The sequence below is a fragment of the Aquarana catesbeiana genome, linkage group LG02 (genome assembly GCF_042186555.1).
Source record: "Aquarana catesbeiana isolate 2022-GZ linkage group LG02, ASM4218655v1, whole genome shotgun sequence".
In the NCBI taxonomy this organism is placed as follows: domain Eukaryota; kingdom Metazoa; phylum Chordata; class Amphibia; order Anura; family Ranidae; genus Aquarana; species Aquarana catesbeiana.
In genome coordinates, this window is record NC_133325.1 from 351532095 (window position 1) to 351548896 (window position 16802).

General features: G+C 45.0%; 1 protein-coding gene across 6 annotated transcripts in view; it reads left to right on the forward strand.

Annotated features, from left to right (window-relative positions):
* The window catches only part of HHLA2 (HHLA2 member of B7 family), a 63083-nt gene that overhangs the window by 21145 nt on the left and 25136 nt on the right, over positions 1-16802 (forward strand). For all 6 annotated transcript variants that reach the window (XM_073614974.1, XM_073614975.1, XM_073614970.1 and 3 more), the window contains exons 2-3: positions 1731-1828; positions 10479-10790. In XM_073614974.1, coding sequence (XP_073471075.1) covers positions 1777-1828; positions 10479-10790 — 364 coding nt within the window. In that variant the 5' untranslated portion in view covers positions 1731-1776. The remainder of the gene's footprint in view (positions 1-1730; positions 1829-10478; positions 10791-16802) is intronic.

Below are 16802 nucleotides of genomic sequence, written 5' to 3' on the forward strand. Positions count from 1 at the left end.
TAGGAGGAGTAGCAGAATGTATTTTGGGGCGTCATTTGTGGTATACACATGCCATGTGTGAGAAATAACCTATTACAATAACAATTTTGTAGGGAAGAAAAAAAAAAAATCTTAATTTTGCAAAGAATTGTGGGAAAAAATGACAACGTCAAAAACCTCACCATGCATCTTACTAAATACCTTGGAATGTCTACTTTCAAAAAAGGGGTCATTTGGGGGTGTTTGTACTTTCCTGGTTTGTTCGGGTCGCAAGAAATGAGATAGGCCACCAGCACATCAGGTGTGATCAATTTTTTATGATTTGCACCACAGCTTGTAGACTCTCTAACTTTCACACAGACCAAATAATGTCCACTAATTTGGGTTATTTTTACCAAAGATATGTAGCAGTATAAATTGTGGCCAAAATTTATGGAAAAAAATTAATAATTTGCAAAATTTTATCACAGAAAATGTGTTTTTTTCAAAATGTTCTGTCTATTTTAATTTATGGCGTAAAAAATAAAAAAACCCAGAGGTGATCAAATACCACCAAAAGAAAGCTCTATTTGTATGAAAAAAGGACAAAAAATTCATTTGGGTACAGTACTACATGATAATAATGATGAGTAATTGTCATTCAAAGTGTGAGAGCACTGAAAGCTGAAAATTGGTCTAGTCACCAGGGGGGGTTTAAGTGCCCAGTAGGCAAGTGGTTAAATTAGTGCAGTCCAGAATAGCAAAAAATACCCTGGTCATTAAGGGGGTAAGACCTTGCGGAACTCAAGTGGTTAAAGGATAATGCCACACCAAGATTATCAAAACCCCAAGAACCTAAACAAGTGAAGACTAATGGGTGAAAGTGATCACAATAAATAAACTAAACCAGAGCTAACGATATACAGATGGCAAGGTAAGAATTAAGAATAGGTCAGTATCGGAGCCAAGGTCATACACAGTATGTGAGGCAGAAGGAGCAGGGAACAAGCCAGGACAGGGAAAGGATACACAAGAACAGGAACAACCTGGTGGGACAAGGATCAGGAAACAAGAACAGAGTAGCAGGTCACAAGGCACACAGGTCAGGGGCACACAGAAAAACACCAAGGCAAGATGGAGTAGCAGAGGAGGGACTAAATATGCTCCCAACAGTCAGGTGATGACTAATTGCTAGGAACTGCTGGCTGCTGGGAGATACCTGCTGGTGGACACTGGAACTACAACCTAAAGGTCTGGGAGACACAGTGTCACCAGCAGGTGAACCCATTCCTCGCTGTAATGAGAGTTTTTCTCAGTCTGTTTAATGGCACTTTATAGTAAAGCCCTTACAACCCTTTAAAATAACCCATTCAGTTAAAATAGGGATGAAGGCAAAATGTGTGTGTGTCAACAGTACACTGATTTTCGCAGTGATTAGCTGTGCAGGGGGAGTGTCAGCAAATGTCTTTAAGGGACAGGCAGGCTGTGCTCCTAGCACAGCCAGAAAATTGACCATGCTGGGAAAGATGTGCTTTCATGCCTAGTGTGGACAGTTTTTATTAGGAAAGCAGGGGGACTGGCAGGATCACTAAGTATTTCACACAAAAGGAAGCAATACAAAGAGAACAGGATACTGTTTAACATAAGTACATGGTACAATGGACACATATCAGGAATATGAAATATTGGGGTAACATATTCTTTATTGAAATCACAAAAATGTGAAATTATATTTACTATTGTAACTTCATATTATTTTGGTTTTCTTATAGGTCTATCTTTCCATTATGAATACATGGAGGTGTGGCCTCACCTACAATGAAACTTTTAATATTGCTTCAAATTTTGAGGCTTTTCTTATTTGTTCACGGTGAGTATGATTAAATATAAACCTTTTTTTATGATGGCATCATAATTTTGTCATAAGGATGTAACAAGTGTGCTCAAAGCATCTTTACATCATTACTATGATTGCAGAAGTCTTTGGTGACCACATTCTTCTCAGTATGGTTTTTCTATGATGGGCACAAAAAAACCCAGAAAAGTTAAAGGTGCCCTGTGCTGACACTTCGGGGGGGGGGGGGGGGGGGTTAAAGAAGCAAAGGGCAATTTATCTGAATCCTGTGCACTTAGTCAAGAAGATTGTTGAGGGATGGCTCCAGCTTTTCAGAGCAGAAATAGTAGCAACTGCCCAAGGATTTTTGTCTAATTGTTCTTCCATCTGATGAGGCTCTTCTGCAAGGAACCTACAAGGCACCATGAACATTACGTCATAACTTGTTCTGAACAAAAACAGCTAGATCAGGAGATGTCTGTGTGCATTGGTGCTTAATTTCCGTTTCTTATCATTTTCTCGTAGGCCGGCCATACTCGTTTCAAATTTCGACTGGTTCATCAGGAATCAGCCGAGATTCGAGTTGTTAATGGGCACTGCCCAGGGGCCCAAGCTGCATGGGGGGCCCCTGCACTATAGCTCCCTATACTATCCAATCCTGTCACCATATCTCCCTATCAACGCTGTATCCTGGCCTAGGCCGACAAGGCCCAGGCCTAGGGCAGCACTTTGCAGGGGGGCAGCATGGAAAGAGTCCCCGCCAGCTTGCGATACACTGTTAGTGTAGCGCCAGTCTTATGGGGCGGACTGGACTGAGAGGCAATAAAGCCCCCCCCATAAAGCGGCCGCACTGCTGCCGGCATTCTGCAACTGTGGGGGGGGGGGGTGCCGCTTCTATTTTTCACTGTCCTGTCATCCTGGACCACAAACCTTCCTCACTGTGCTACATGTTTTCTGCTGCACCATTGGCATGGTTATATCTTCTTAGTCCTCTCCATAAAATTACCAGAAATTTGTGCTTAAAGTAAAACTATAGGCAACACTTTTTTTTTCATTTTGGATTGAATAAGGGAGGGTTATAGCCCCTGTCAGTTTATTTTTTACGATCCCTGTCCCATGGCAGATATTTCCTTTCACTTCTTGCCCCATAGCCAAACAGGAAGTGAGAGGAAATCTATGCAAATTAAGGGAATCCATTGCCCCCCCCCCCCCAAGCCCTCAGAACTAGCGTCCCCACTCGAAAATTTCAGGGCGGGTCTTAAACAGCAAGTGGTGTGGCCTTGACAGGAAGGGGTGGGTCATATTTAAATTCGGGGGTGCGCGAGTTTAGTCAGGTCTAGGGCAACACAAAACCTAATTACACTACTGCTCCCTATACTATCCAATCCTGCCACTATACCTCCCTATACTACCCAATCTTGTCACTATACCTCCCTATACTATCCAGTCCTGTCACTATACCTCCCTATACTATCCAATCCTACCACTATACCTCCCTATACAATACAATCCTGTCACTATACCTCCCTATACTATCTAATCCTGTCACTATTCCTCCCTATACTATCCAATGCTGTCACTATACCTCCCTATACTACCCAATCCTGTCACTATACCTCCCTATACTACCCAATCCTGTCACTATACCTCCCTATACTACCCAATCCTGTCACTATACCTCCCTATACTATCCAATCCTGTCACTATACCTCCCTATACTATTCAATCCTGTCACTATACCTCCCTATACTATCCAATCCTGTCACTATACCTCCCTATACTATCCAATCCTGTCACTATACCTCCCTATACTATTCAATCCTGTCACTATACCTCCCTATACTATCCAGTTCTGTCACTATACCTCCCTATACTATCCAATCCTACCACTATACCTCCCTATACTTATTCAATCCTGTCACAATACCTCCCTATACAATCCAATCCTGTCACTATACCTCCCTATACTATCCAATCCTGTCACTATTCCTCCCTATACTATCCAATGCTGTCACTATACCTCCCTATACTACCCAATCCTGTCACTATACCTCCCTATACTACCCAATCCTGTCACTATACCTCCCTATACTACCCAATCCTGTCACTATACCTCCCTATACTATTCAATCCTGTCACTATACCTCCCTATACTATCCAATCCTGCCATTATACCTCCCTATACTACCCAAATCCTGCCATTATACCTCCCTATACTGCCCAATCCTGTCACTATACCTTCCTGTACTATCCATTCCTGTCACTATACCTCCCTATACTACCTAAACCTGACACTATACATAACTACAGCTGATACTGTACACTCCTGACCTCCCCTCTACTGTGTTCTCCAACCCCCATGTACTGTGCCCTCCTTCCCTCACCCCCCATACTGTGTACAGTCATACATAAATACAGGCTGGGAGAGGCATTTATGACGGGGGGCAGTTTGTACAGGGAGGTAGATAGTTTCAAAAAGGAGTGGGAGCAGGGAAAAAGAGTCAGTGTATATGGGGGGGGGGGGGCAGTGTGTAGAGAGGACAGGACAGTGTGCATAGGGGGTGAATTTAATTTGAGATAATTCCCTAGTTGTCTGTATTTGTTGTTTCTGATCAGACTAAAAAGCCATGCCCAATATGTAGCATTATTTAGCCACACCCACTCCATAGGCCGTAGGTCACCATCGCCCTGGTAGGGGCCCTAATGCATTACTTTGCCCAGGGGCCCATGATGTTATTAAGATGGTCCTGGGCTGAATGTATCAAGTTATCTAATTGATCAACTTGGGTACAACCAGCCTGCTGGATTCTCTTAGTGATAATCACTGTCTTCTCCCAGGTGAGGATGGCTGACCCCCCCCCCCCCAGAAGGAGACAATTGCTGATTCCTCTGTCAGCACTGTGTTGATGGGGGAAGTGTGCAAATTTCTTTCCTGCAACTATGAGAAATTTGCACTGAGTATGGGTGGAACAAAAGAACAAGGCCAACATTAAGCATTTGTAGCCAGTACAAGGCATTGACCACAGGCTAGAACTGGGTGCATCAGCTATTTTTTGCATAGGCCTATACACTATACTCATGTTTACACAAGCACCGATGTACAGCCACACACAGCCATTTCCTGCATGTTCTCACCTACACTCTGTACATTACATACTTATCAACCCTGCACTTTGTACATAGGCTCAAATTTTAAGCACCTTTCACTGTTGCAATTTTGCTACACCCATAATTCGCTGCCGTGCGCTACAGGTGCCGTGATTAGCCCTATCCACCACCCAACGCCCCACCTGGATTAATATAGTACATGAATGACTTTTAAATATTGGTTAATCTACAGTAAGTCATGAAAGAATAAATATATGCTTATTTAACAAACAATACCTATATAATCTATTGCCATATCTTTTATTAATGCAATGGGTAAACAATCAATATTTTTAATGCAAATAAGTGTGTGAATCCGTGGGGTAGAAAATAAAAAGTCATACACAGTTTCTTACTAACAATGGTTGGTTTCACTAGTGGACCAGAGATGGGTAGCTTTACTAGCCTTAAGAGCCTTAAGGCTTAAGAGCTGGAAGAAGCTCCAAAATGGATAGTCTTTCTGTCCATTCAGTTCTGAGATTTACACAGCTCTACCAAACAGTATTACGTTGTGTGGCATGGCCAAGACCTAATTTTTCTCCACTGCAGTTCATAAACAATTACAGGTCTTGGCCCTCCCCTAACCTATGATTGGATAGTAAAATGGGAAGAAGCAGACTTCTGAGTTTGTTCCTGTCACTTGGCTATCTCCTCTTATCAGTATGTCCCTTATTAGCACACTGCAGCGTAACTGGCTCTTTGTGCTGCCTCACCCTCTCTGAGTCTGGGTTCTGCTGTTTAGGGCTGCAAGAGGCTGGAACCAAGTTAAAATCAAATATTCACATTGCTTAATAATTTCATTATGTAATAATGATTACAGAGCTGCATTCTTTTTTGTCTTTTAGAATTGCCTGAAGTTTAAAACCCAAGGAGCTTAAAGTAGAACTATAGGCAAAACTTTTTTCTCCCATTTTAGATAAAGAAAGGGAGGGCTATAACCCGTCAGTTTTTTTTTTTCCTGCCATCTCTGCCCCATTGCAGAGATTTTCCTTCACTTCCTGTTCCATAGCCAAGCAGTAAGTGAAAGGAAATCCCTGCAAATTAAGGGAATTCATTAACTAGTTATGACTAAGGCCTTATAGGCTGAAATGCGTCAACTGTTCTCATTTGCGTTTGGTCACTGTGGCTTGTCAATAAATTTTACACTTTTTAAGAGCAATCACCGGAGTGCGGATCATCTTTTCCTCAATTCCTTAACTAGTGCCCCAATTGGAAGATTTCCCTTCTATTACTTTTCCGGGGACAACCCAAAATTTGGGATTTTCTTTTACTTTCACTTTCAATGATAATGGTAGACAATACAAATAGAGGGGGTGAATCTCCCTCACAGGGGCACCGACAGCATAAAATAGTGACATGCGTTCTAATCCCTCTCCACTCTGTCCAAAACAAAGAAAAAAAGAGTTTTGCCTTTAGTTGTCCTTTAAACTAAAAAAGTACCCAACATACAGACACCTAGAGGTGCAGCTGGGAGCAAACAGTGGGCTCTGCTTCCTACTTTGTAGTGTTATGCTAAGGTTTTGTTTTACTGCTCCTATTTATAATGCAATCCTAAGCATAAGCTGACTCATTGAAAACAGTGTATTTCTTGTGTGGCTGATAGCTTATCTGAACATTTGTTGAAAGAGAGGATAGCGCTGAGATTTAACCTTTAGACTTGACTTTTTGTGGGGCATGAAAAATTAAGCACCAGTCACTTTTGAAATGTTGATAGAGTTTATTTAAAGTGGTTGTAAACCTCAGGCATGAAATATGAACAAAGCATACCCCTCTATAGTGTGTACCTGTCTCAATTAAGAGCACTAAGTGTCATCTCTGTCTGCTGCTTTGTTCCTCTGCTATCAGCATGAGTCCCTCCTTACAAGTTTTCCTGACACCAAGAGAAAAATGGTGACGGGGAGGGAACTCCAGCTGATTGGCAGCCTCAGCTCTCTTCCTGTGTGCTGTGTGGAGGGGAGTGTGTCCCTTCCCTCCAATCAGCTCTCAGAGCTCTCCTCACTGAGCTCTGCAGAGTGTAGCTCCCTGCCCCTTTTTTTCTGAACTCTTAGGCTGGATTCACATCTATTCATTTTTAGTGCTTTTTGCATTTTGCAGATTTGCACTACAGAACTTGTTCCATAGGAAACCATGTTAAATGGACTGTAGTGCAAATCTGCAAAATGCAAAAAGCACTAAAAATGCATAGGTGTGAATCCAGCCTGGCTCACACCTATGCATTTTTTAGCGTGTTTTCAGTTTTGCAGAAACACACTACAGTCCATTTAACATGGTTTCCTATAGATGTAGTTTACATCTGTGCATTTTATGGAAAGGGCCAGGGACTTTTTTCTGATTTTTGGTTCCATAGACTTCAATGCATGTATTGAAAAACGCAAAATGCACCTGCAATATACAAACTGCAACCTGCATAGGTGTGAATCAGGGCTGAGACAAGCATTCAAATTCAGCACTTTGAACAGATGTGGAGAAAAAAAGAGCTGCAGAAAGATAGTTACAACTTATGACAGTCAAATAAGCTTTATAAACTCTGAACTTTTAAAGGATGTTGAGAAGAGAAAACTGCGGATAAACAGGTACAATTTATGTAGGAGGATTTGTTTCATCTCTGTGTATCTCATGAGGATAGTTACGTCACTGGGTAGGGTATATGTAAGGGTTTACAACCACTTTAAATCTGTATACCCATGAAGAGAGGGATTAGGCACAGGATGCTCAAAATAAGAAACACACAGACTTTGATTCCTGATTCTGATTCATACAGCAAAGGGCAGAAAAAAAAACCTGCAAGACAATGGCATAATGAGCTAGTATGCATAGCATACTAGCTCATCATGAAATACCTTAGATCGAAGCCCCCGCAGCGGTCCCGGAACACCGCTTTGGCCGGCAACACGTCTCCCGGAGTTACTTCTGAGTATCGTGAGCTCCGGCGCTGTGATTGGCTGGAGCGGCGATGACGTCACTCCCACACATGCGCTTGGGAGCAGCCGGTAACGCCACAGCAGCTGAAGAAATGGCACGAACGACCGTCTCTTCAGTGTGCATGTGCCGATGACGTTGACACATGTGTATACAGTGAATATCTCCTAAACTATGCAAGTTTTGGAGAAATTCACAGTAGCTACAGGTAAGCCTTATTATAGGCTTACCTGTAGTCAGAAGTGATTGTAAAGGGTTTACAACCACTTTAAAACTGAATTCCAGGTATGATTATTTTTGCATCGTTACATGGATCAAGCTTGGACTAATGTAAATATGTATGTGCCATGCCTGTGGGATCCGCATGGAAACTGGAAGTCTCTGTAATAGGCACTCCTAAAGCAATAGAAACTCCAGACAGCTTCATTCCAGTTGATAGCTTTATTGTAAAAAAATATTTAAAGCATGACAATCACAGCAAGCATAGGGAGAAATGCTGGTAATGTGTTTCACGCACTATTAGTGCTTAAGCATAACATAGTAATTGCCGCTGGCCTCCAGGTCCCGTCCTGTGCAGTTGCCCTGGTGCTTAGTGATCACAAGATGTCCCTAGCTTGGCACGGGCATCATTCAGGGAACACTTTGTTTTCTCTCAATTAATGCAAAGCGTTCTCTGATTGGACAAGGTGGAGAAGTGGGGCGATGATGTCCTCCTGATCTCCACTTCATCCAAAAAGGAAATGCTTTGCATTCATTTAGAAAATGAAAAATGACCTCTGATTGGCACCACTGCCAAGCAAATGACCGAAATCCTGTGTTCACTAAGCAGCAGGGAGAGCACTCGGCACGGGACCTGCAAGGCAGCGGCAATGACTGTAGAAGTGCTGCCTACTACAGTGATCTACAGCTTCCGTGGGTAAGTATAGCACATGCATGGTTACATTGGTCCAAGGTGGACCAATGTAACAATGTAACTATGCAACAATAGCTGTACCCGGAATTCAGTTTTAAGCCAGACTGGCACGCTGAATATTTCAGAAAGTAAAGCAGTTGTAGTACATGATTGAATGAGCCATCAGACTTCCTTTGGTCTGCAAGCTTGCACTCAGCTCTTTTGGGCACTTCTCCTGCAGATATTCACCCCTGATGCTCCAATCTAGATGAACTCTTCCTAGATATATCATCCAGTCAGGCAGTGTAGGCTTCTCTGGCCCCAAATTCAGGCCTTTTTTCTCCAAGCATGTGCTCCCCAGAGGCAGCAGGCCTGTAAGATTAGGCTTGGCCATACACGATTCGAATTTCCTGCTGAACCGGCCGAGATTCGAACCGTTAATGGGCAAGCTGAAGTTGATCGATCAACTTGGATACAACCAGCCTGCCGAATTCACTTCCAATTATTGCAAGCAGCTGCTAAAGCCGCTACCGATAATCAATTGTCTTTCCCTGCTTGCTCCCCCCGCCGGGAGAAGACAATTGCTGATTCCCCTGTCAGCACTGTCTGCATCGTGTATGGCCAGCCTTAGAGAACAGCTGCACACATGTACTCCCCAGGTAAAGCCCAGGAGGCAAAAGCGGTTCCAGAAGGTTCCCCAAGTATTTATAGCCTTACCCAGCATGCACCACTGGCAATAAACCTCCTAGTGGTTGGTCAGGGAGATATAAATATTCATAACTCAGGCTACTTGGTCATCCAACACTATTAGCCAGGGATGCTCCTCAACAGCAGGCAAAAGTAAACAATAGTACTCAGCATCGGGGGATAAACCTACAGAAAGTAGAACTGACAATTTCGGCCTTGACTGACTACAGCTTAGCAGCACTGCATTTAGAGTGGGACACCTCTGCTTAGGGCAGAGACTATCTCTATATATTATATTAATGAGTCATATATACCAGAATAGAGCATAATAATTCACCAAATGACTGGACAAGTTGGAAATGTTCATTGGTAATAAGAAGACTAGGACAATATATGGAATTGTATAATAAACGTCCAAAATATTAGAATGCTCAACTCAGAAAGGCTCTCCACTCTTATGCCGCGTACACACAATCGGAATTAACGACAACAAATGTTCGATGTGAGCTTGTTGTTGGAAATTCAGATCGTGTGTATGCTCCATCGGACATTTGCTGTCAGAATTTCCGACAACAAATGTTTGAGAGTTGGTTCTCAAATTTTCCGACAAAACTTGTTGTCGGAAATTCCGATTGTGTGTACACAATTCCGAAGCACAAAATTCCACGCATGCTCGGAATCAAGCAGAAGAGCCGCACTGGCTTGTACATCACCGTGTTCTTGACGTTCGGAATTTTCGACAACATTTGTGTGACCGTGTGTATGCAAGACAAGTTTGAGCCAACATCTGTCAGAAAAAATCCATGGATTTTGTTGTCGGAATGTCCGATCGCGTGTACGGGGCATAATACTGGCATCATTGTTAACGTTCTGCTGTTTCTGCCACTTAAAATGTCTACCAAATTAGAAAGAGATAAAAAAGCATTCATTGGCTAAAAAATAAACCTAAAGTACAGTATACAAATAAATATTCTACTTCTCTAATAGCTAGGATTTTTTTTTTTCAAATAAGTAGATTTTGAATTATTCTTTGTTTGACAGGTGAAGTTACAGGTGAATTAAAAGGAGTTGTTATTTTACCTTGTTCCTTTACTCCTGGAAAAGATTTACCGGTAATTCACTGGAATATTAACAATGAAAAGCAGAATGTGCATAGCTATTATCATGGCAAAGACATGTTACGAGATCAAGACAAAAGCTATGCAGGGCGAACCTCACTGTTCTTAGATCAAATCAAAAATGGAAATGCCTCACTTCAGCTAAAAAAGCTACAGAAAAGTGATGAAAATGAATACTCCTGTTATGTGTCAACAATGGAAATTACACGCTCCAAAGTGCTACTAAAAGTAAAAGGTATGGATCAGAATTTGAAGTGGACAGTGTTGAAAATTACTGTAATGCCCCGTACACACGGTCGGATTTTTCTACGGAAAATGTTCGATGGGAGCTTGTTGTCGGAAATTCCGACCGTGTGTGGGCTCCATCACACATTTTCCATAGGAATTTCTGTCACACAAAATTTGAGCTCTGGAGCTCAAATTTTCCGACAACAAAATCCGCTGTCGGAAATTCCGATCGTGTGTACACAATTCCGACGCACAAAATTCCACGCATGCTCAGAATCAGGCAGAAGAGCTGCACTGGCTATTGAACTTCATTTTTCTCGGCTCGTCGTACGTGTTGTACGTCACCACGTTCTTGACGTTCGGAATTTCCGACCAACTTTGTGTGACCGTGTGTATGCAAGACAAGTTTGAGCCAATATCCGTTGGAAAAAAATCCATGGATTTTGTTGTCGGGAAAGTCCTATCGCATGTACGGGGCATTGGTGTGTTTGTGTAATTGTAATGCTATGCATCCATTTTCATAAACAAGCTATAGTCCAAACACAAGGCCTCTTGCATACTGCAGCTTGACAAAGCTCAGTACAGCTTATTTTTTTACTGAGCTAAAATACAACCCATTAATTGTAATGTGCCTATGCACACAGTTGCGTAAACAAGCAGATTTGCACGGATTTGTCCATTGACAGTCAATGCAATCACAAACTACCACGCATGCGCGGAAATGTGCGTGAATTTGCGCAAATGCATATGCGCGAAAATGTGTGGATATAAAAAGAAATAAAAAAAAAAAAACACACCTGAGAAAGTAGATGCTCAAACAGGAGTATTGTGTGCAAGAGGCCAAAGGGTTTAATCCTCTGTCAAGTTTTTATTGCTGTCCATGTCCCCAGCAGCTTGATTTAGAACTTCCTCCCCTCTCCCATCTGTGTGTGTTTAACCACTTCAGCCCCAGAAGATTTGGCTGCTCAATGACCAGGCCATTTTTTTGCGATTCGGCACTGCGTCGCTTTAACTGACAATTGCGCGGTCGAGCGACGTGGTACCCAAACAAAATTGACATCCTTTATTCCCACAAATAGAGCTTTCTTTTGGTGGTATTTGATCACCTCTGCGTTTTTTATTTTTTGAGCTATAAACAAAAAAGGAGCAACAATTTTGAAAAAAACACAATATTTTGTAGTTTTTGCTATAATAAATATCCTCATTTTTTTTTTTAAAAAAAAAGCTAATTTTTTTCTCAGTTTAGGCCGATATGTATTCTTCTACATATTTTTAGTAAAAAAAAAAAAAATCGCAAGTAGCGTATATTGATTGGTTTGCGCAAAAGTTATAGCGTCTACAAAATAGGGGATAGATTTATAGCATTTTTATTTTTTTTTTATTTTTATTTTTTTACTAGCAATGGCGGTGATCTGCATTTTTTATCGGGACTGCGACATTATGGCGGACACACCGGACACTTTGACACATTTTTGAGACCATTGGCATTTATACAGTAATCAGTGCTATAAAAATGCACTGATTACTGTAAAAATGTCACTGGCAGGGAAGGGGTTAACACTAGGGGGCGATCAAGGGGTTAACTGTGTTCCCTGGGAGGTGATTCTATTTGAATGTAGAGGGGACTGACTAGAGGAAGTGACGGATTGTGGTTCCTAGCTAATAGGAATACACGATCTGTCACTCCTGTCAGAACAGAACAGGGAAGTGTGTGTTTAGACACACACTTCCCTGTTCTGTGTCTCGTGCTCGCGATCGCTCGAGCATCGGCACCCCCGCAGTGCAGCGGGCACGCGCCTGCTATCCCGATCCCACGAGCCGACGTATAGCTACGACGGTTCACGTGATCGTGCCAACCTGCCGCAGCAAAATGACGGCGGCTGGTCGGCAAGCGGTTAAAGCACAGATCTTGAAGCACAACTAAATCCTCCTATTCTTTACAATCAAGGAAGCTGACATGTTAGCCTCTGTTTGATATTCAGTCGCTATGGTGCTGCATATGTGATCAGTTATGACCCCAGCCATTTGATATCACAGTTTAGGGAAAAGTTCAGCAGAAGCATGTCAGAGGTGGAGCAGCTCTTGGCCCAGCTCAGGGAGGAAGCAGCGTTTCAGGGTCTCTGGTTGGCTGCAGGACACTTTGGGGCTTATTCTAACACGAACAGCAGCAGGTGACATTACAGGGGGGAGGTAGGGCAATCGGGCGTGTAGGCCCAGGCCGCTGGAGCGATTTTCTCACCGGACCGTCACTCTAGGCCACAGCGTCAGTCGGGGGGTACCCTGTCAGGGACTCCCGACGGGACCCCCGGCCTAGTGGGCAACAGCGCGGGATGGGGGGAGTCCTGTGCGGTCTCCCCTCCAGCACAGGAGGTCACCAGGAGGACAGTCTGGGAGCTCCGGGGCGGCATTGCGGCCTACTAGGCGGTGGAAACAGGAGGGCACAGGCCCCCTAGCGCTACGTCAGTCGGCCTGAGGCCTACCATTGAGGAACAAAGCAAAAGGGGTTCCCGGGCTTTCTTATGCACCGCCAAGGGACCTTAGGAGGAGCAGTGGGGGACAGCCGGGGAGGACTTCCAGGCAAGCGGAGGCCAGCAGGACTGAGGCCCCACACACTGGTCCTGGTAAGGCCGTCCAGAAGCCGGTGAGTGGGTACGCAATGCGGGGGGGTTCGGAGGTCAGCGGAACCATCGGCAGCTGGTGCTGTTATGCCTGGCGGGCTCTCATCAGAAGAGGAAGAGGGGTCTGGACAGAGGTCGGCAGGAGAACTGGGAGTCGGAAGAAGAGGCTGCTCCCCCCTCCAGCAGTGCAGTGCAACGTCGTTGGAAAGCAGATGGTCGGCTGATGGGGCAACTCCTGTGCAGCCCGGTAAGTCACCTTTACACTTATATCATGAGGGATTGTCTGTTAGCATAGGGCAAGAGGGCAGGACAGATGGGTCCGGCGGGAAGGACGGCGGTGGCTGAGGCAGCTGGGGGGGGGCTGCGGGGTTACTGGGTTTTCTTGATGGGACATAGGAATTGATGCAAAAGTTGGGGCATGCGGCTAGAGCCCCCGCTGGGCCGGTGTCAGCCTGGGTCCCACCAGCAAGAGTAGTCGGCCAAGCCATTTTGCTGGGGGGTGCGGTAGCTCCGGTAGTTCCGGCCTTGACAACATGCCCGTCACAGGTAACACAGGTGGGGTTACGCAGGGGACGACCAAGGTGGTGGTGGCAGGGGAAGCTGCGGGCAGACAGGAAGTCATCAGACTAGCTGGTTCTGCAAAATGCGAGGTCTATGTTTACTATGAGGGGCCATTGGGTGCACACTTGAAGCCTGAAGTATGAGAAAAGATGTGGTAGGGTGAGTATGCGGAGATTTTTTCCCTGCTGCAGTTAGCAAAAATTTAACCTGGATAGGGTTAAACCGGATCATTCAAAGGAGGACGGAGAGTAGAGGGGATACCGGTTGATCCCGACGACATTTGCCAACTGGCTACAGGAGTTTTACCATCAGTGCAAGGGTGAGTGGGGAAAAAGAACCCCGAATACTGTTCGGCACTCTTTTGTTACTAGGATTTGATAGGGGAGGCGGATAAAGCTTACGGGGGCACGGAGTGGCTGAGGTATGTTGAGCATTTTCGTCAGTGGAGAGTTATCTGGCCGGTGTTGAGATGGGACCATAAGGACATCAGCCTGTGACTGTGCTTGAGGACGGCTGCGTGGGCTCCGCACCAGTTAATTTTCAGGGGAGGCCGGTGGACTTTCGGCTCAGGGACAGGCGGCCGGCAACAAAAAAGGGGTATGCTGGCAGTACAATGCTAGGACCTGCACGTTCAGAGGGATGTGCCGGTACAAGCACTAGTGTTCAGGGGTGGATGGTCTCATCAGTCGTCCAGAGGTTGCAAGCAAGGAATAGGTCGTGCTGGAGAGGCTGGACACAAGAGGGAGGACCACAGTGATGGTGAAAAGGATGTGGCCGTTTTCTCGGTAGGTATCCGGATTGGAAAGTGGCTCAGTTGCGGGATTCAGGTTTCACAGCTGGCGTTAGGATTCCATGTATTTTAGAGGTGATTCCACGGTGTCTTGCACTTTGTGATCGGCCATGCGACAGCCAGATGTAGTTTCTGAGGAACTTAGTAGGGAAGTTTCATGGGGTCGCATGGAGGGCCCCTTTCCGTCTGCACTGTTTCGCTGATTTGGTAGTTTCCTCTTTGGAGTAGTGCCAAAGTAGGAGCCCAACAAATTTAGGTTGATTCACCACTTTCTTTTCCAAAAGGGGGTCGGTTAATGATGCCATTGACCAGGAGACATGTTCGGTGAGTAGTACATCGTTCGCTGCTGCGGTGGGTTGGGTGCGTCATTACAGCAAGGGGGCATTGATGGCGAGGGTGGAGGTGGAATCAGTTTTTCGGCTACCCCCAGTTCACCCGGATAGCTTCCGGTTGCTGGGGGTGTCATTGGAATGAGTAATTTTGCGTCGTCCAATGCCCACCGATGTGTTGCTATGTATTCCTGTGCACTGTTTGAGCAATTTAGCTCAGTTGTGGGAGGGGTGGTAAGGGATGTGTCGGGCGGGAATTCGATCATCCATTACCTGTACGATTTCATTTGCATGGTACCAGCTTCTTCCAGAATCTGCGCGGGGCTCCTGGCTACGTGGGAACACAGAGCGGACCGGTTTGGAATTCCGGTGGCACCTGAGAAGACGGGGGGGCCTAGCACGGTCATCACGTTCCTGGGCGTTGTCTTGGACTCGGGTGCAATGGAACGCAGGTTGTCGGTAGATAAGCTGGGAATTTAAAAGGGGATATTGCAGGTGTGATTGGTTTAAGCGTGGTCATCACGTTCCTGGGCGTTGTCTTGGACTCGGGTGCAATGGAACGCAGGTTGACGGTAGATAAGCTGGCGAATTTAAAAGGAGAAATTGCAGGTGTGATTAGTTTACGCAAAGTCAGCTGCGAGTACTGCAATCGTTCGGGGGTAAGCGGAATTTGGCATGTCACATTCGGCCAATGGGGGCGGGTTTTTCTATCATTGGTTTTTGGCAAGTACAGCCGGGATCAGGTCTCCCACGAGCATTGTGCGCTTGGGAGAACTTGAGGGTATGGCATACCTTTTTTGTTTGGGAATCCTTTCACGGACGGGCTCTATGGATTTTAGGGCCCGTTAGCAATTTTGACATTTGAAATTATTACAGATACTGTTGGCTCTACGGGTTTTGGGGTTTTTTATTCCAGGGTCAGTGGAGTGCTGGACCATGGCCGTGGTCATGGCTTGAAGCGGGAGTTAGGAAGAATTTAGTGTTGCTGGAATTGTTTCTGGTGGGGCTGGCGGTGAAATTGTGGGGTGCTTCGTTCAGGGATCTGAAGGGGATGGAAGGAAGGGCTGGCGTTCGTTCAAAAGGCTGGTGAAGGGTCAGCTGGCCTGGCAGTTCGTTTACTGGTGTTGTATTTCAGGTGAAGCATAGGGAAGAGGGTGTGTCCACTCCTGCTGTGAATATGAAGTTAGCTGGTTTAGCTTTCCTATTCAAATTGCAAGGTCAACCTGATTTCATACAAGATTTTGGGGTGAGACGGGCGATTAAGAGTTACCGGCGATCGGTGGCCCGCAGGGATGCCAGGAGACCAGTAACCTTTGTCATGATGCGGGGTATGGTAGCATATTTGGGGGAGTGTGTTGATCTGAATACCAGGCCATCTTGTTCAAGGTGGCCCTTTTTGTTAGCGTTCTTTGGGGTGTTTCGGATAGAGGAGTTGGTCAGTCCTTAAAAAGGTTCGTGGGGGAATTGGGGGTCACGAGGTTATATGTGGAGATGACGGGTTGGCTTTATTTTTGCGTAGATCGAAGACCGATCAAATGGGTAAAAGGGAGGTCAGTACAGGTGCTCCAGTGCCAGGATCACTGCTGTGCCTCATGTAGATGGATCTACTGTATCGCGCTTTCATATTGTTGATGATTTTTTGTAAGAAAATGTTTACGGGCATTGGGGTGGGTAGAGAAGGAGTTTTCCTCTCATTCATTTTGGATAGGGGCTGCTACGGA